We start from the raw sequence: 19,570 nt of genomic DNA, 5'->3' as shown, positions 1-19,570 counted from the left end.
ACATTTCTCTTTGGCAAGAGAAATAGGCAGCGAAATGCAGAGAATAATCACATCCACCAGTAGGTGTGATTTCTATAAATAAAAAAAAAGTCATATTTGTGACTTGCAACAGTCATATTGACAGGAAAGATCTCTATAGAAATGAATATAATGAAAATCAAGATTATCCTTTTAAAGCATACTATCTAACATCTACAGTATAACATTAAATGACGGTTCCATTTTTCTTCCTGTGACTCAGAACACATAGCTGTGCAGTCCATAACAAATCCATTTGACATGCTTAAAAACACTCTTTTTGGCACATGAGAACAATCAATATTGTGAAGAACTTGCCTGCAGTTTGCTCTGCAATTTCGTGCTAATCTTTTTCATTTATCTTGAATTCAGTCATACGCTGGTTTCGGTAGATTCGTGCCTTGTTGTTGGGAGACAGGATGCAGAGCTTGATCTGAGAAACTGGGGGGTATTTACATGAATGCTTAATGGGACAATTAGAGTACGTTGCCTTTTTAGAATTCCTACGAAAAACAGTGTACTGAGTAAGAGAGAGACCCATATGAAGTTTTTCTGTTTTTAAGAGATGATTGGCATCAGATGTTTTGCCCTTTTGGTTTGGTTACAAAGGGAGATACTTTTTAAATACACAGAAGAGACTGGGGGATAGCAAGCCTCATGCACTTTAACACACACAAGCACTCGTGTGGCTTGTGCCAAGTCTGAATGGCAAAAGGAGTTTTAGGGGCATATTAAGGAGTATTCATTAGCAGCGTTAAGAGGGTGCACTCCTGTGCATTAGCACTGCTGCGGCCTTGATGAAGACGGATTATGACGGCGTTTCCAACTATGCTGAGTATATTTTTGTCTTTTGAAGATGTTGTAGAGTATGAAGCTTCCTCCTTTGGAGGCCAGACATTGTGCAGGAGATGTGCCTCTTGAGTGGCTCCCATACAATCTTCATGTTTCCCTGAAGGTCAGCTGAAGATTGATTAGAAAACCTCTGGGGGTTGAGAAAGGAACAATTAGTGTTTGGCTGTGCAGTAGGAATCGAGGGAAAGCCAGCCTTCATATCCCAGAGGCTCTACAGGAAGCTGCCTTGGGTACAGTGTCAGGTTATTTTGCCATCTGCCCTGTTCCCCATTCAACAATAAGTAAAGAGCGTATCCACTAAAGATAATCAGTAAATCATCGGGATAATGCCAGAAGGAAACCCGGAGGCAGTGTCGGAAATGTGATGGTGATCTATATGGGCAACTGGAAGTGCACATTACACGCTCCGAGACAGAAAGGACATTTGAGCCTCTAATGTGTCCTCTAATGGAGTGGCTTGCAGGAGCAATAAAAGTATTAAGTCATCCACAGCTGAGATTATGACATTGTTTGAGCAGCTCTGTTTTGCACCTTTATTTTACCAAGTGTTCCCGCATCATCCTCAGACACCCTTTCCCCCCCAAACACCCTAAAATGATGTCAGAAAATCTGACAATGCTGAATGTAGATCTTGAACTCTCAAAAACCTATTCTTGCTTATAATTGTTGAGTAATAACCCAAGGTTTGCAATACTGTAGTAGTTTGTACTATACATCAATATAGATCAATTATGTGCTTAAAGGGAGCAAATAACGACCATTGCGGTTTAATTTAGTACTTTTATTTATTTTATTTATTTTAGAAGCACCAGATGGCTGAAGTCTGTCTTGAATCATGAAAAAAATAACTTTGAACCCCGCTTGTGAAAGTGTATACAGTATATCTGAAGAAAACAAAGTTCAGTTTGGCTAACATCCTTTAGAGACATTTAATTATGTTCATAATCTTTAATTTTCTATACGTAATATTGATGTAAAGAACAAGAGCAACAATGTGTTATTTTTTATGCCTGGTTATAAAAAAAAGTGTTTTTTCCTCTCCTCAAGAAATTTTAACACCAATTTCAGCTTCAGGTGCACAATAACATGAGCCTAATGGCATGTGAAATGTGCTGCAGATTGAAGGTGTGGAAATAAAGATCCCTGTTGCGCCTTATTCGTGCAGATGATCTCAAGACTTTGCTTTTGTGCGCCCACACATTGGGTCTCTTTTCTTGTCAGCGTGGAATAGACCTATACCTATTTTTTTTGTTTTTCATCATTCTTCTCGGGTAAGAAAGCTAAACCCGCTAAATGTGTTCAGAAACACGCACTTAAACCACCATGGTTGTCATGTCTTCTTAAACGAGTGGCACAAGTTCCTTAGCCACTGTAAATGGGATAAAATAGAAAGGAAAATATAAGCATTGGTAAAAGACTACACATACAAAAAAAAAAAAACTTCCAAACAATGAAGGCCAAAAGTATCATCCAAATTCCTTGTACGCCTACAATGTTCTGGTCTGCCTGTGAGTTTTTCCTTTTTCCTGGTGCGGTTTCCTTTTATCTGACCGCACCTACAATTGGAAATTTGAGAAGCCCCCTACCCCCCCCCCCCAATCCACTCCACCCCTTCTTTCAGTGTTTTAGCCCCTACCCCTGTCTCCATCTCTCCAGGGGCTGTGAAGAGAAAGACAACGGGAAGCTCATTAATCAAAGACCTTTACCTCATCTCTCCTGAGACCTGGAGTCCAGGAGCCCCTGAGCTCAGAGACCACAGAGTCTGCCTCAACACTTTTGAGTGGGAGGAAGATAAATAGCACAGGAGATAAACGCTTTTTTCCGCGGTGTTAATATCCTTTGAGGCCTCTCAGTGTGGCTGAAAAAGGCCAGTGATTGCAGTCTGCCACTGAGTACCGTAGGTGTGGTGAGACACGGGTGTTATTAGATGCCCTTTGTTTGGAGAAGAAAACACGATGGTGGGAGGGGAGTGGTGGTGAGTCTAGCATAGAAGCATCATAATTATCTTTAAGGATGTAAATGAGCTTGGTTTTCCAACTGGCCACTTTAATATAGCCTGTAATTTAGGATCTGAGGCACATGGGATCAGTGAAAGTTTTTGGTTTGTGTTGTTTTTTGTTTTGAGTCTGCTTGACATGAAGGGTTGCACAAAAATCTTACAGTAGCTGCAGCTGTATGCCCAAGACAAATGACCAGTGACATTCATTCCTTGTTTATGAAATAAGTTGGAAATGTGATATACCAGACAGCTTCTATTAGTAAAGGTCAGTAAAAGCCAGTAGTATGGGGGAGTTTGATACTTCCAGCTATAGCTGGACAAATGGCCACAATACTTCATTTTTTTATACTTCATCTGGATTATGTCGTGTTTTCAGGTAGCTTTATTGTGTTTGTAGAATTACAGTTTGTATTAAACAAGGCTCAGATGAGCTCTGTTACTTGTGGAAGCAAGGAAACAGTGGTAATGGAGCAGATAGCTCTTTGGAATCAAGATCAGATATTACGGTGTACAAGAGTAAAAAACCTTCTGTTTTCCTTGGATTTTATTTACTACATTCTCTGAAAACCGACTACAAATACTTCACTGTGCTTATACAATTTTTCTGTACGGTACGTCATGGGGTGATAGTTATTTCTCCCTTAATGTCTATAATCCAAACAAATCTGTTGTCAAAGATTTTGAAGGACTCTTAGCATAACGTAAAATTATAATAAAGAATTTGGACCTTGATGTTCCTCCAATATCTGGTCTTTACAGTCTATTAAAGTGGTGGACATTATTCCAGCCAGATGCTTTATTATATTATAGAGCCCTCTATAGAGCAGTTAAAATATTAAAGAACTGATTGCATTAAAGGAGTCCTGGGAACTCAGTGGATAGAGATCATTCCTATATAATATTTTTCAAATGGAGCAAATGGGCACAGCATAGATGGTAGGCTGGTTGTATAATGAGCAGTTTAGTCTTCAAGGTTAATTTGTAAGGGCGTTACTACCAAACTAATTTTATTCTGCATCTTCTAAAGAATAGGTTGGAATGTATTTTTTGTTAAGGGGCACAGTCCTTTTTGTGCTGTTAAGTTGAAGAAATTTCTGGATGAATTTTAGTCGCCCAGTTGTCTAACCAGAGTGTTCTGCTTCTCTCATCCTTTTGCAGTGGCAAGCAAAGTGCTACCCACCAATTCTGATGCTCTTCTCGGTGCCTCCGCCACCTCTGACACCACCAGCCCTCCTAACGTGTACCTTCCAGCCAGCTTCAAGCTCTCCAATACCCAGCTCGCCTTCTTTCTGCGGGAGACACGGCAAGCTCCACAGGGTAACCAGAGCGGCCACCCCCTGCAGCGGTCCGAAAGCTTTGTGGTTTTTCAGACCAAGGAGCTTCCGGCTGTCAATGTCACATTTGGGCCTTTTGCTCAGGACCAGATCCTTTCCAGAGATCTCTTGCAGCCCTCCAGCCCGCTGGAGGTCCCTGGCTGGTTAACAGTCAACTGGAAGGTCCGGGCCTTTATTGTCCAGCCTAGGGTCTTCTCCAGCAACCCCGTTGTCCAGGTGCTGTTTTACATTGCAGGCCGAGACTGGGATGACTTCAAAGTGGTGGACAAGTTGCCCTGCGTGCGGCTCCATGCCTTCCGGGACGTACGGGAGATCAAGACCTCATGTCGGCTCCGGGGGGACTTGGCGCGTTGCCTGGCTCAGCTGGAGCTCCCGGGCACATGGTTCAACGTTAACGTGGCCCCCCTGGCTCGCAGGAAGGTCATGGAAGGACTTGAATTGAGTGGCGAGACCCTCCAGGCTGAGCTGTACTACACAGTTCATGACCCTGATGGGAACGGGGAGTGCGGAGACAACTCCCCCCGTCGAGGGACAGGGGGTCTCCGAGGAGAGATGCCCACCCAGCACCCTCTTCTACGCATTGGGAGCATCAGCCTCTACCAGCCCAGCCAGGAGCAGATGATGATGGACAAGCAGCTGGACAAGAACATGTTCCTGCGACTGCCGGAGAAACCGCTGAAGCCAGGAGAAATCCTCAGCATCAGCCTTTTCCTGGTGCCCAACTCTACTGTTGACCAGTTTATTCTCAAGTAAGTCTCGACACAAGCCTCTGTTTGTCATTCTGACAAATCTGCTAGGCTATGCTAGAATGAAGGGGCTGCGAAATGCTGTCCCATTCTCTTCGGGACAATTCTGGGATGCAGACATCTAGACATTCACATGCGGCAGCAGGACTGTATCCCTCAGCTTGAGTCCAGCATGCGGTGGAAGATAAACCAAAGTTTAGTTCAGGAGGTCAAGGAGATGATTATGATATATTCCTATTACACCTTCCACTTTTAGTTGTTGGGAGAATAATAATATTTGCACAGAAACATGAGATACAAAAAAACAGAACTGCTCCATAAACATGGTAATAATCAGCTAAGAGGCTTTTCACTTTCGGTTTTCAGCAAAGCTTTTCTTAGGCTGAATACTGTAGGTTGTTCTGCTTAAGATGCGACCGTCCTTACAGGCACATTTACTGAGAGTTTTCCACAAGACGTTGGATCAAACAATATCAAATCATCCCAGTTTCCATCACAATGGAACCATCTTGTATTTTTACTAAATTGAAAAGGCTAAAATGAATGTCACAGTTAAATAACAAAAAACTTGCCAGTTAAGAGTGGCACTCATCTTACTCTAAGAGTTTAACTTCAGGCTTTCAAGAAAAAGGCTTTCTCCAGAGTATATTACTTGAAACTGCTTAACTTAAAATCCTTATGGTCTGTCCTTTTACATTTTGAATTAGTGCTGAAGTGGCTTTGAGACTACTGCGGCCACAGGGCTCTACTTAATGTTCCAGTGTTGTCTTCTTTTTAAGCCCACTACAAAAGTTCAGAGTTCCTGTTCAAAACACCACTGCTGAATATGCATATCAATCTAGAGGAAAGTGGGGAGCTGTGAATTATCTCTAATATCATTCTGCATTCACCCATGACGAAGGGAAACGCTTCATAAACACGGTGTCTTTTTAATTGTAAAGGAAACTTCATCTGCGCTCAGACTTCAATTTAGCAGTTAAGCGTGAATTAATTAGACTTCAATAACTCATTAAGAAGTACGGGAACAGGCTCCGTTACGCTTTTAACTGTGAATTGCTAATTAATTAGTGTCATTGCTGAGTGCAACACTAATGAACCATGTATGCATATTTAACAGAGCTTTGGTGCCTGCACAGAAATAGACACCAGAGTTGGTATTTATTTGAAACACAAACTGAAAATTCGTTAGCCCCATTATTGATAATTGCTTGGCTAATTCCACTGAATACGATGCCCTACAACATACCATGATTTTCTGTGGAGTGGAGTACTATAGCAAATGTTTCTCTGTAAACCCTGTTGGACTGTAAATGTCCAACATACCATGTTTATGTCAGAGCTTTTAATCAACATGGCCTTCAAGGTTTTGTAGCATTTAATCTTCTTGGCCACTTGCAGAGTTGTGGTGGAGACAAATATTTGATTGTCAGAGTCATCCCAAGAATAAGAGCAAGGTTACAAATGAAAAGAAGCTATTCAGCTCCCTTTTGAGCATTTGGCTGCTTTGGAAGTTATTGATCCTAGGACCTCATCAAGATGCTTTCAGAATAATCCTGATGAACTGGTTTAAGAGTGCTTACATTATTAATGTTGCAGTGGGTTTACAGAGAAACATTTGCTATAGTACTCCACTCCACAGAAAATCTGGAATATTTTATGCCACATTGTGACAGATAAGACTTTATTGATCCTGAGGGGAAATTGAGGTGTTACAGTAGCCCACCCCAAGACAAGCAAAAACAGACATCAGAATAGACGAAAACTTAAAATAAGTACAGCAATACAAAGTAAAATCAATAGAGTTAGGTGTGTGCAAAATATACAAAGAGTCGCTGTAAGACTAAAGTATGTGCAAAATGCACAAAGGTATATACAGATTGAAAGTAGCACAGTATAAACAGTACAGTAATGCAGTGTCCAAAAAACTACATTAGTACAACATGCTGTCCATAGATGAGCAGACGAAGGTCTAGCAGTCCTAGCCTAGGGCAGTGTTATACACCCTGACAGGCACCGGGAGGAAGGACCTGCGGAAACGTTCCCTTGAACACGGTAGCAGGAGCAGTCCGTTACTAAAAGTGCTCTGCTGTCTAATAACAGTCCCATGTAGCAGATGAGAGGCGTTGTTCCTGATGGCTGTGAGCTTGGTCAGCATTATCCTCTCAGCCACCACCTCCAGGGGGTCAAGGCTCAGCCCCAACACAGAGCCAGCCTTCTTGATGAGTTTATTGAGTCTGTTTACATCTCTTGCCATGATGCTGCTGCCCCAGCACACAACAGCATAGAAGATGGCCGCTGCCACCACTGATTCATAAAATATGTGTAGCAGTGTTCCACATACACCAAAGGACCTGAGCCTCCTAAAAAAAGTCAACACCGACCTTTCTTGTACAGGGCGTCAGTGTTTACAGTCCACTCCAGCTTATCATCAAGGTGTACCCCTAAGTACTTGTAGGACTGCACCACCTCTATGTCCTCACCCTGGATGAAAACAGGGTTCAGCGCAGACTTATTGTTCTGAAAGTCCATGACCATTTCTTTAGTCTTTCTGGTGTATAGCTGGAGATGGTTAATATGATACCACTCAACAGAGCTGGTAATCAAGCTCCTATATTTCTCCTCCCTCCCTTCACTAATACAGCTCACAATTGCAGATTCATCCAAAAACATCTGCAGATGACATGCCTCAGAGTTGTACTTGAAGTCATAGGTGTAAACAGTGAACAGGAATGGAGCAAGGATAGTCCCCTGTCGAGCCCCAGTACTGCTAACAATCTGTTCGGACTCACAGCTCTGTAGCCGTACATACTGTGGCCTGCGGGTCAGATAGTCTTTAATCCAGGACACCAAGGGAGTGTCCACCTGCGCTGCCCTTAGCTTACCTCTCAGTAATGGGGAATGGATGGTGTTAAAGGCATTAGAGAGGTCAAAGAACATAACTCTCACAATGCTCCCCGTCTTCTCCAGGTGAGAGTTAGCTCTGTGTAGCAGATAGATGACTGCGTCCTCCACCCCCAAGTGTGACCGATAGGCGAACTGCAGGGGGTCCAGTGCTGTACTCACCAGGCCTCCCTCACTCTGTTGGCTGCCAGACAATTTGTATCCGGAGATCTTCCTCATGCCGTTCCACACTTCTCTCACATTGTTCTCCATCAGCCTGTCGTCCATTTTCCTCCCTAACTCTCACCTTCAGTTCTTTCTGCACTCGCCTCAGCTCCTCCTTGTCACCTGCCCGAAAAGCCCTCTTTTTCCTATTTAGGACGGCCTTCAGATCACTGGTGACCCAGGGTTTATTATTGGAGAAGCCGCGCACTTTCCTGGTGGGCACTGCACTGTCAAGACAGAAGTTTATGTAGTCAGTGATGCAGTGGGTAAGACCGTCAATATCATCTCCATAAGGCTCCCAGTCCGTTGTCTCAAAACAATCCATCAGTGCATCATTAGCATCAGCTGACCATCTCCTCACTGTCCTGGTGGTCACTGGTTGCTGTAGGACAAGAGGCTTGTACAGAGATAGGAGATGAACAAGGTTGTGGTCAGATCTGCCGAGGGAGGGAGTGATGACTGCTGTGATTAACATCTAAGAATGCAGATTATTTTAAGAACACAGCAAAGGCTGCAGTGTTACATGCAGATTTTACGCCTCCGTAAATGCATTGTTATGAAATTGGAGTCTGGATTCCACTAAAAAACACCCATGACACACATTGGAGTTTTAAAATTCTCAATAGTCAACTCGGTGAAAGACGGTAATTCAAACTGTGGTCATTAGTTTGTATTCCAGGCTTCTCCCCTGTTGTACATAGCTGTAGAAAATGATACTGTAACTGTGAGTTAGTTAAACCAACTCATTCCCAGCAATACTTGATGTTTTTACATTGTAGTATGCCTACCAAATGTTTAGTTAAATATTTTGTGGTGAATGTTGTTAGTTCATTTTTACTTTCTTACTTGCTGTATTTGATATTGAAGGTATTCGCTGAGGGTTTCTGTTGCTCTTTTTATTGCAGGTTTTAAATTTCCATGGAAGCTAACTTATCCACAAGCAGTTGCTTTTTGCAAGCTGAGTGCCCTTGCCTTCCAAAGCTGAGCATTAGAGGCTCAGTATTGCAGCTCCAGTAAGATCCATTACAGTGTGTTCTTTGTAGCTAAATAATCAATGCAATGAAAGGGTTTGGTCAGAATCAGTCTGCTGCCATTTAGGTACGCTCCAGGTGATTTCCAAAAGAGAGAGACTTAGTTTTCCCTCCTTTGGTTGTATGTCTTTTGCCAGCAGTTTTAAGACAATTAAGATGTATTTGTTTTGCTTCAGTCTGGAAATGTTGCATAATGAGTTGACATTTCCTGGCGCATTGCTGGAGCTGTGGCTCTACCAAGTTGAATTCTGTACGTGCTTCGTCGTCTTTCTGAGCCCCCATGTTTCAGTTTATCTCCAGAATCAGAGGAATTGCTTTCCAATATGCAAGGACAAGCAATTGTCATTATAAACAATTGTCTGCAAGTAACTGTATTATAACCGTCTACCCTGGATAGACAAATACACTGTTGGTGGCCTAAGTTTAAGCAATAGAGAAAGGTCAGCACTGCCCATTCCCTCTGTGGCTCTCTGGCCTGCCTTGTTTACCCAATAGCTCAGTAAGTTAAGCTCTGGCATTTGCAGCAATAGAAACACACTTGGTATTCAGAGAGGAAGACACATGCCTTCCCTGAACTGAACATGTCAATAGAGGGTTGAATTAGAGTGCTCAGAGCCCACTGTTGAAATGCCCTCTCAAAAGGAGTATTAAAAAATGGAATAATGGAAGACTTTAAATATGAATTAAACCTGATAGAAGTACGGTTTCCCCCCTCCCTCCTTCTTTTCATTAGAAACCCTGACCTTTATTCCTCTTTTATTAAGGCTGTTGCATTTCAAAGAGAACTGAACCAAAGGATGTGTGACTAATGGAGATCCACCACAAGCTCTTATGTCCCCCTATGCTTAGATAGTAAATGCAAACCCTGGAAATCTGTCATAGATCTTCAAGCCTTTTGCCTTGCTTCACTGTCTGGCAGTAGTATTGCCGGGTTTGGAAGTGCAAAGTGCATGCATCATTTTATTGAGTACTAGACGTGATACAAAAATGTTTACCTCCAAGCATAAGGAATTATTACCTCCTAAAAAACGAACCTGTGGAGCCCTGTGCAACTGGCGTATTAATTCCACAGACCATTTCTAAGAAGTGAATGGTCTTAGAAAGCACTATGATTTTGTATCTCAACTTTTTATTTAGGAGTGTGGTATGTGGCTTAAAAGCAAAACCAAAAAAGAAAAAACAATTGCTGACCGATTGTTCATTTTACAGGAGTTCGTTTAGATATTTTTTTATTGCCTGGCCTTGTAATTTCCTACTGTATATTGGAGCGTGTCCCAGGCATGCTAGACGTGGCTGCGACTTTTATAATGCAGTGTCAGTTAGGAGCTGCTTGGAAAGAATATACTTAATGTCTTGCCCAATGTGCAGCCCAAAGAGTTGGACTCTGGAAGTGTTACTTTATCGGTCGTTTTTTTAAAGTCATGGAAGAATGGCTGACTCTAAAGCAGACAGCAGGGATGCTGCTTTCTCAACCAGTCATGCAGCAAGCGTTGCAGAGGGAATTGCCGCTCAAGAATTTTATCGTCACTGATGCAACATCATTATGGTTCAGGGCCATATGGTTATTTTGGGAAAATGTGTTCTACATTTCAAAATAAAGTGAGGACATGTAAATAGTAAACATACTGTATCAAGGTCCCTTTGGGTCAGTCTCTCCTCATCATTGACATGAGCTCCATGGCAACGTTCCAGTGTCACCCTTAGTTTCACTGGGTCCTGATTTGGAGCTGATCAAAAGCAAGACTTCAGTATTACATATTCTCATTGGCAACTCATGTTCTCGGTTATAACGTGGACTTGAAGCACGTGTTTATAACTGAACAATCTAGAATGCATTAGCTTGCATGATAGAATTCAATTCAGAAGTGTTTTTTTGCACTCATCATATTTTTGCCTCCTAAACAATTTACTTTACGGTTATTTGAAACTCTGTTAGCTTAAGATCAAGTTATGCATGATAATCCCAATGCTCAATTTGCTATGCAGTTGAGGTTTGATGATGCAACACACTTTGTATTTTTTTAAAATACTCATCCTCTGTTATAGTCATAGTCACATCCTTTTTCTCTCTTCTTTGACTATTTTTACATCATCTTATCATTGATTATTTTCAGTTGACGAAATCTGTATAGATCCTGAATTGAAGAGTTTATGAGTTCTTTATACCTTGCAGCATTATGAGGTGTAATGCTGGGCAAGAAGGGCTGTTTAAGGGATAGACTTCATTTTCTTGACAAGCAGTGTCCTATAATCAGATGCATTCTTCCATCCATTTTCTGTGGTTGGTAACCTGAAATAAGCCTGCTGTTGTATTCCCCACTTTGAGAAGCTTTGCCGACTGTCAAGTGAATTTATCTGCCTTTTGAGTTACAATTACAAGGGGAGAGCAACTGGACTGTTCACAAACTACATGCTGTTTAATTAACTTTGAACTGCTGAAGCTTTTTTAAGACATGGTGAGTAATGGGGAAAAAGAACACCAGCATATACTTCATTGTATTGTTGTTCTCTATGAACGCTGGCAACCTTCAGCCATAATTGCTTGGTGCTAAATTGTCTCTTACAGTGTTGACTGTGAAGCGGGGAAATTATGTTTAATTTAATTTTGTTTCACATTGCTTTGCCTTGAAGAGGTCATCTGTACTCAGTAATTTGGATTTGCACGGAGGTACATGACAAGAAAACCTTGAATGCTTGATTATATTCCCTTTTAGAGTGCTAAAACAATGGTTTAGAATTTCAGATAATAGTTAAAGCCGCCATACTATGTGAATAGGCTGTTCTAGCGTAGTAGCCAACAGCACCTGGAAAAGAATTTAGAAAAGCTACACAAGATTCTGGATGTATTAAACGAGAACAGAGATGAAAGGTGAATTTTAAGCCCCATCAAATAAATTCTGAACCAGTGTCACAGACACTGTTAGCAGAGTTAAAGTTTTTCCGATTTTCTGTGGGGGCAAAAGAGCCTGTCCCTCCAAGCAAGAGGTACAAGGTGGGAGACACCCTGGAAGGGACACCAGCCCATCGCAGAGCACACACACACACCTGGAGCCCATTTTCCTAGAAGCCAGTTAATCTTCCAGTATGTTTTAGGACTGGGTGGAAACCAGAGCACCTGGAGGAAACCCATGCAATCACAGGGAGGAATCTACTGTTCAAACTCCACGTAGACACTGCCACACTTCTGGTCTGGAATTGAACCCAGGGCCCCAGTGCTACGAGGAAGCGAACATTATTACTGTGTGTCGAATACACATTTTTGTGCATTAAATCACATGAATTTTTAATATCAATTCAAGTCACAGTATTTAACACATCGTTCTGTGTTTCAGAAGATCGTATTACAGAATAACACTAGAAATGTTATTCTTGAAGAAAAAACAAAATAGCTGAAATCAGACACCTGAAATTCAGGAAACAGAAATGGCATGATTTGACAGTTGAATTTGATTTAAAAAAGGTGCGTTTTCATTTGTTTTAGTCATCGCTCTTCACTTTTTGGGCTATAGAAGTGCTCTCTGATTTGAAAGTTAGTTGGATTCAAGGAATAAACAATAACTGGAAAAGGGAAGTTTCACCTATCCTGAAACCGAAACAAAGTCCTGAAAACCATCCACGGAGCTCCATCAGTGACAGTGGACTGTGATCACATTCTGTACACTGGAGACAGCGGTTGGGGTTGAGATGAGAGCACCAGGCTGGCTGACCCAGTTCTCCATGCCAATCTTGCCTTTGGGCTCCAATGCACTTTTGCCGTCTAGGAACGCAACACCAAACTGTGTGTGTTTCCACTCAGCTGTACAGTAGCCATGTATCCTGTGCCCTTGTTTGCCTAGATATTATGTGAATGTCAGTCAACACAATGTCATTTAAGCATGTGCTACTGAGGTAACTCAGGGGCAGGGTGCTGTATCAGTCTGCTTGTCAGGCAGATTTGATTAGACCATGGTAGCAGCTAATGTGCTTTTCCCTCTTAGACGTATGGAGCAGGTTTGTTTTACTCTGCCCATCCGTGTCTTATTGGGTTTTAGTCCAGTGATTTTTCTTTTCTTAGCTCCACATGTCCTATTTGCCAGTCCTCTTGGTGTGCCTCCAGTGGGACTCTCTCTCATTTCTCTGGGGGTTATTTTTTGCCATATGGATTAAGTGTTTCCCCTTCAAAACGCTTATTCGTTTATTGTCTTACACCCAGGAAAGCTACAGTAATTACGGGAGAAAACGGAAAATGAAACTCTGATGAACTTTTCTAAACTCTACGCCCACATCGAGTTTGTGTAGCTGGGACATTGCTTCACGATCTGTTACCAAACCTCAGGACACCTGAAAGTTTGAATGCATTGCTGGAGCCATTTTCTCAGTTTTTTTCTGTATATCTTTACTCTGCCAGGGGAATAAAGGCCTAGAAAGGGTTAGCTCCAAGGCTTTGCACACATCTCTATGCAGTAGTGAGTAATCCTTATTGATTAAAAGCACTGCCATTGCAAAGCAAAAAGATGACGATTTGACCAAAGTGGTCTTTATGAAAGCTTATAGATTACAGTAGATAAATCTGTGTGAAGTATGTACTGTAGCATATCCCCTGATAGAGTACATCATACTAAGTCAACCATAAACAGGTACATTAATAATATGATTTTTCCATTTACATAAAATTAGAGAAAACTGAAACATTCTTACTTAGTTGGAAAGTGAAAGCATTAGTAGCAGAACAAAACAAACTGAATTCATTTAAACAAATAATAACTAATAATAAGTTAAGATTGACCTGTGATGACATAACATTAAGAATATTTTGAATAGGTGTTGATAAATGCACTGCTACATTAGCTTTTCTTTTGACATAGCGTTGCTCTGCAGTGAAAAGAACAGCAATCTTTATTGGTAAAATTAAAGTAAGATCTTTCCTCAGTTAATTAGTGTGCTCCAGTGACTGAAAAGATTTTAGGATTTGGGACTCAATGTCTTGCGATTTAGTGTCTGATTGCTTTTTAATGAAAGAGAAAAGGGAAACTGATGCTAGTAGATCAAGTGACAAGGCAATTATCTTCTTAAGACTTTAGGATTATTGTTGTTTAGTGTTCTTTTGTTCTTCAAATGAGATTATACATTTATAATGTGACAGTGGAGCACACCTCCCACTGCACTCCCTATTCTCGGCACGTGGGAATGCGCAGCTACAGCACCTGAGGCTCATCAGGTTTGCGATTTAAGATCCCCACGAGCTTGCAGAGGTTGTTCAAGCTCAGAACCCGAACAATTGCGAAAAATCCCGTATCGTATATGACGAGGAAGAGTTGCCTCACAAGACGACTACACTCCGGCGCACTGGATAAGAAGCGCTCTGCTGGTGCTCAGGCAGTTCTGGAGCACTGATAAGAGCGCTTCCTAACCTGAGCCAGGGAGTGAGCAGTGCGCCAGAGTGTAGTCGTCTTGTGAGGCGACTCTTCCTCGTCATATACGATACGGGATTTTTCGCAATTGTTCGGGTTCTGAGCTTGAACAACCTCTGCGAGCTCATGGGGATCTAAAATCGCAAACTTGATGAGCCTCAGGTGCTGTAGCTGCGCATTCCCACGTGCCACAGAGTAGGGAGAGCAGTGGGAGGTGTGCTCCACTGTCACAATAATTTAATGTAGTTAGTACTTTGGTACTTTAGAAAGCTGAATATAATTTTCAGAGAACTGTAGGAATCTACAGCTATCATGAGGTTGGGTTCTTGACAGAAATCTGAAAATAACTTGCACATTACAACTGCACTTCAAAACAATTTGGATATGAAATGCAAATTTTCCACAATTGGATTAAATGAAATGATAGCCAGGTAGCTATTCAGCCTGATCTAAAAAATGATCGCTTTTCTTACATATTGAAGATGTATGTTGGATACAGATTTATATGAAATACAATATAATATTTCAGATTTGCTTTGATTTTGGCAAGCAGCTTTGCTGTATTCAAAGACACTTTGAGAACTTGAAAGAACCACAAAAAATAAGAAATACATTTTTATAGTGTACCTGTTTGGTAGTTTCTTACATATATTGAGACAGACTCGCAGGAAGACCTCATTTCATAGCTCCACTGTACTACTCTATATCAGCCTCACCTGTGCTGCCTTTCCTGCCTCCTGTAGAGTTTTAAACTGATCGGCTGTGTAGAAGAGATTAGGAAAATGGCCCAATCAGGCGTTGTATAAGCCATGCCGTCACCCCCACATCTGCTGTGCTGAGCGAGAGCGAGTGAAAGGATATCATTGTCAAGCCCGTTAGGATCACATGCTTCTCTGTTAGTGTACACAGTGGTGTGAAGTTGTTTAGCCAAGAGGCAAAGCTGGGCTTAGCAGTGCAAGCAAACACACGAATGCCAGGGCGACCTGTGCCAAGCAGAAAACGGAGAGTGTCTGGTCTTAGAAGTAATTATGCTGCTTGCAAAAAATAAATACAATCCATTTGTACTAACCAGATGGTGACTGTAAGCATTTTGCAATAACATTCTCAATAAATAAGTAGCACTTTCCCCTCTTTGAAAATGGAGTGTGGGGGGGAGGTCGTTTTCTGAAGCAGTCACATTTTCTCCAGCTTTCACGTGCCTACACATTAATCCTGGTGATGCCATTGTTCTTCCACTGATGCCAGGTTCTTCCATGTCATTGCAGTTAGACAGCTTGTTATGAATGTGATCGCTTGCTATTAAGAATGCTCACCATCAGCTGATGGCTGGCCTGTTTCTGGGCTCTATTTTGGCTGGAGGTACCTGGTGGTGTGGAGTTTACATGGGCTTTCAGCAGGTGCTCCACGTTCCTCCAGCCTCCCAGAAACATGCTGAAAATGTCCATTGCAAAGTGGGGTCAGCTGGACACACTCATTACTATCCAGATTGTCTCTCCTGCCTACAGTAGGTCTGTACAATACAACAGCCAACAGATTCAATATGACACTTTGACTTTTGCAGTATTCATATGATTATTATTCTCATCATTTTAATTGCCTTTGTAGGCATTTATTTGTTTGGCCTCTTGGTGCGTTTTATACGCTTGAGTTTGGCTAGAGAAAACATTTTTGTGGACAGTGTTATTCCTCCTGGAAGCAAGCTAATTAAGAACACCCTTTTATTTTTTTAACTTCACCTCCATCAAGGTGGAAATGCTCTAGTTCAAAAAGCTCAAAATAGAACAAAAAGCAGGTTATACTGTACTCGTTTTTGTTTGGGCGATGTTTTTTTCTGAGAAACAAACTTCTTCTGCTCTGGAGCGGGTTTGTTGTTTTTTATTTTTGTTTTCTAAGTACTAATAAAGTGATAATGTTTAGAAATGAGGATCTGAATCTCTCACTTGGATCCCAAAGGTCACACATCTAGCTCCACCTTAATAAAAAGTTAAGCATCCCTCCGCTGCAGTAGTCCTCTCAGGACTCAGGCTGTGCCCTGGGTATGTATGGAAATCGGCCTTGACCAAGGCAGAATGCAGTACGCCATGCTTCCACATATGGCTGTGTGCTTCGCTTTGATTTTTCTCACAGCTGTGTTACGCTTGCAGTCCATGTGTGTGATTTGGAAAACGTTCCTAAGAGGACCTCTAAGTAATTTTCCGGGTAAGATATACCAATAAATGTCATGTGACTTTTGACTTCACGCCAGGCTGGCTGCACAAGGGAGCCTGCCACATTAAATCCACAGCATCCCACGAACGTGTTCCTCTGAGCCATCACAGCTGCAACTCGGCAGCGCAGTCATGGGCAGTATCACACACGTCGCTGTCAGCGCTGCTTTCTTCCACCTTATCACCTTCATGCAGCTACTTAAAGGTCAGAAGCCCTCTGCTTTGCTCCTATGTGAAGCAGTGGCTAATGAAAGCAGATCAGGCAGGACGTCATCCTCAACTTCCAGATGCAGACTGAGACAGTCTCTCACTTAGGAATTGGCAATTAAAAAGCCTGCAGTAATTCCAGACTTGGAGATTCAGATTGACATACTGTAGTCCAGCACAGCTCACTTCTCTCCACCACGTGCCAGAGGGTTACCCTCCTGAAGCCTGCAGATAAGACTCTTTGCATGAGTGCCAGTAGAAGCAAACATAAGCTGAATCACTTAGAACAGCTAGGCAGCTTCCATAAGCTGAAGAGACGCACATCTCCAGAAGGGCACACATCCCTCTCCTAGACCTTCCTAGAATTCTGAGAGGATACGGCGGAGCTGTGCAGCAACTCTGTCATGTGGGAGTTTGGTGTAAGGTCATCGGATCAGAGAACAGTTAAATCTGTCCCATGGGCAGCCATCACACTTACTTCAATCCAAAGCCATTTGAGAAGAACAGTTCTTAGCATTTGCTTTCACAACATGGTGCCGGATTTTTATTTCCGTTTCCTTTCTTTTGTAGACAACCTCTGGCCTGCTCTGCCATTAGTACCGGTTTATACATTTTATAAGGGGTATATCCCTTTTGAAGTTTGAATTTCCTTTAAGATGATTAATTGTGAATGTCGCACACCAAACCCAGCCTTTGCATTCACCAGTAAGTCTCATAGATATGTACAAATGCAGTCATGCACCTGCAACAGGGCTCATATTCAGGCACCCAGCAGCATTGAATTCTCCCACGATGGGAAGCCAGCCTTGCAGTGTATGTAATTCAGCGCTGTTTAGAAGACTTGCTGTGCAGCTCTGGGAGGCCACATTTGAATCTTAAGCATGATTTGTGCATACCACACACCTGAAGACACTTGGCAGGGATGATTTCTGGGAATTTGGGCCCAAGTTAAGTTCTGATTGCCTTGTTTCATTTTGAGGTGCCTAAGTTGATTAGACACAAGGAGAGAGGCCAGACTACCCATTCTCAGAGATGAAAAAGGAGATCTTTTGGGAAGGGGCACTACAAAAGGTCAGCAAAAAGGAGGTCAACTTGTCTTGCTCTGTGCCTGGACAAGACACTAGAGTTTCCCAGAATTCAGCTTCCCGTGTTCTCCATTTCTTCTTAACTCACTTTACAGTTGACCAGCAGAATAAAAAAAGTGGTTTTGCTTAACTTAGTTTTTTCCCCTTCATTTAAATCCTATTCTCAGTGCTATGCAATGGCATGTCTGCAGAGAGTGTGAGCAGTGGATTGGAAGTGACAGTTCTGCTCTGGCATATTCTGTAGACCTCTGGGCTGCTCATTATTGTTTGACCGAATCCCTGAGGGGGCAGAGGGTCTGCATGCTACTGAGCTGGATGGTTCTGTCAAATTCAGTTCATATAAGGAGCAATAATGTCCACAGACCACCCAGCAGTCGCATTTGTATCATCCTAAAATGGTGAGGGTTTCTGTATCTAATGTTCCTTCTCATGATTCATTGTGGCTGCTTCGTCTTAAAACACCCTAAACCCCAAAGGTGTCGCTTCTAAGACATGCATTTTGTGTATATTTTGTGCTAACCATGAAAACATGAGCAGACACAAGGAGCCTTGCTATAGAGGCAATATGTAATGTATCTGGGTGGTATGGCAGCGCACTGGTTAGCATTGCTACCTTGCAGCACTGTGGCCCTTGGTTCAGTTCCAGACCCACGGCGCTATTTGTGTGGAGTTTGTATGTTCTCCCCATGCTTGTGTGGGATTCCTCCAGGTCATCTGGTTTCCTCCCACAGTCCAAAAACACACTGATAGGACTGGCCTTGGCGTGCGCGCGCGTGTGTGTGTGTGTGTGTGTGTGTGTGTGTGTGTGTGTGTGTGTGTGTGTGTGTGTGTGTGTGTGTGTCTGTATGTCTGCCCAGCGACGGACTGGCATTCTGTTCAGGGTGCAGGCTGTACCCTAGCTCCCCACCAACCCTCAGTTGGAAGACGTGGTTAGCGAATGGATGTATGTACAGCAGGTGTGGGAAAACTTTTTTGTCCCAAGGGCCACATACAATTTTGAAACTGTATAACTCGTTCCTTCAAGCTGCAGTTACAGCTAGCCTATACCCTGTAGAAGTTTAGAATCCAACATAGGCTTATTAGTTCAAGGTTAACAATAACCTGAGAGAAAAAATTTAAACATAAAAAAATTACAAAAAAGACAAAAAGATACATCTGTGCAGTAGAAATATTTTATTTCACTGAGTACAATGCACAAGAGTTTTCAAATACATTTCATTTTTTGAATGGTATTGTTCTTTCTGTGTTTTGTTTGCAATGGAATGTGTACTGGTGCCTTTTTTCATGGATAACTGGGCACTAACACAATTATTAAAAAAAAACATGCATGACTATACACATTCATAGTAAACTGACTTCATTTCATTTTTTGACTGTGCAAAATGATCAGACCAGGAGAGATTGATGCAGGTAGGAAAGCTAGATAATGTGAAATCTTTGGGTTAATGAAGTAGTCGCTTGATGTGACCCTGTCTGTTCTGTGTATCTTGTAGGTTAGCTTGCTCCTGACATTTAGCAATCTTTAATTCACATTGAGCTGAATCTTCACAAACTGATCACAACAACATTAATCAGAAATTAAATTGTATAGTACAT

General features: G+C 42.1%; 1 protein-coding gene across 1 annotated transcript in view; it reads left to right on the top strand.

The window, feature by feature from the left end:
• The first annotated feature begins 886 nt into the window (after window positions 1-886).
• Window positions 887-19,570, top strand: part of tmem132e (transmembrane protein 132E) — a 70,631-nt gene continuing 51,947 nt past the window's right edge. The window contains exons 1-2 of the mRNA XM_088907214.1: window positions 887-973; window positions 3,979-4,952. Coding sequence (XP_088763340.1) covers window positions 887-973; window positions 3,979-4,952 — 1,061 coding nt within the window. The remainder of the gene's footprint in view (window positions 974-3,978; window positions 4,953-19,570) is intronic.

The sequence above is a fragment of the Atractosteus spatula genome, chromosome 27, assembly GCF_055471065.1.
Source record: "Atractosteus spatula isolate fAtrSpa1 chromosome 27, fAtrSpa1.hap1, whole genome shotgun sequence".
Taxonomy (NCBI): domain Eukaryota; kingdom Metazoa; phylum Chordata; class Actinopteri; order Semionotiformes; family Lepisosteidae; genus Atractosteus; species Atractosteus spatula.
Note: the sequence above shows the minus strand (reverse complement) of the source record. Positions and strands in the feature narration are given on the sequence as shown.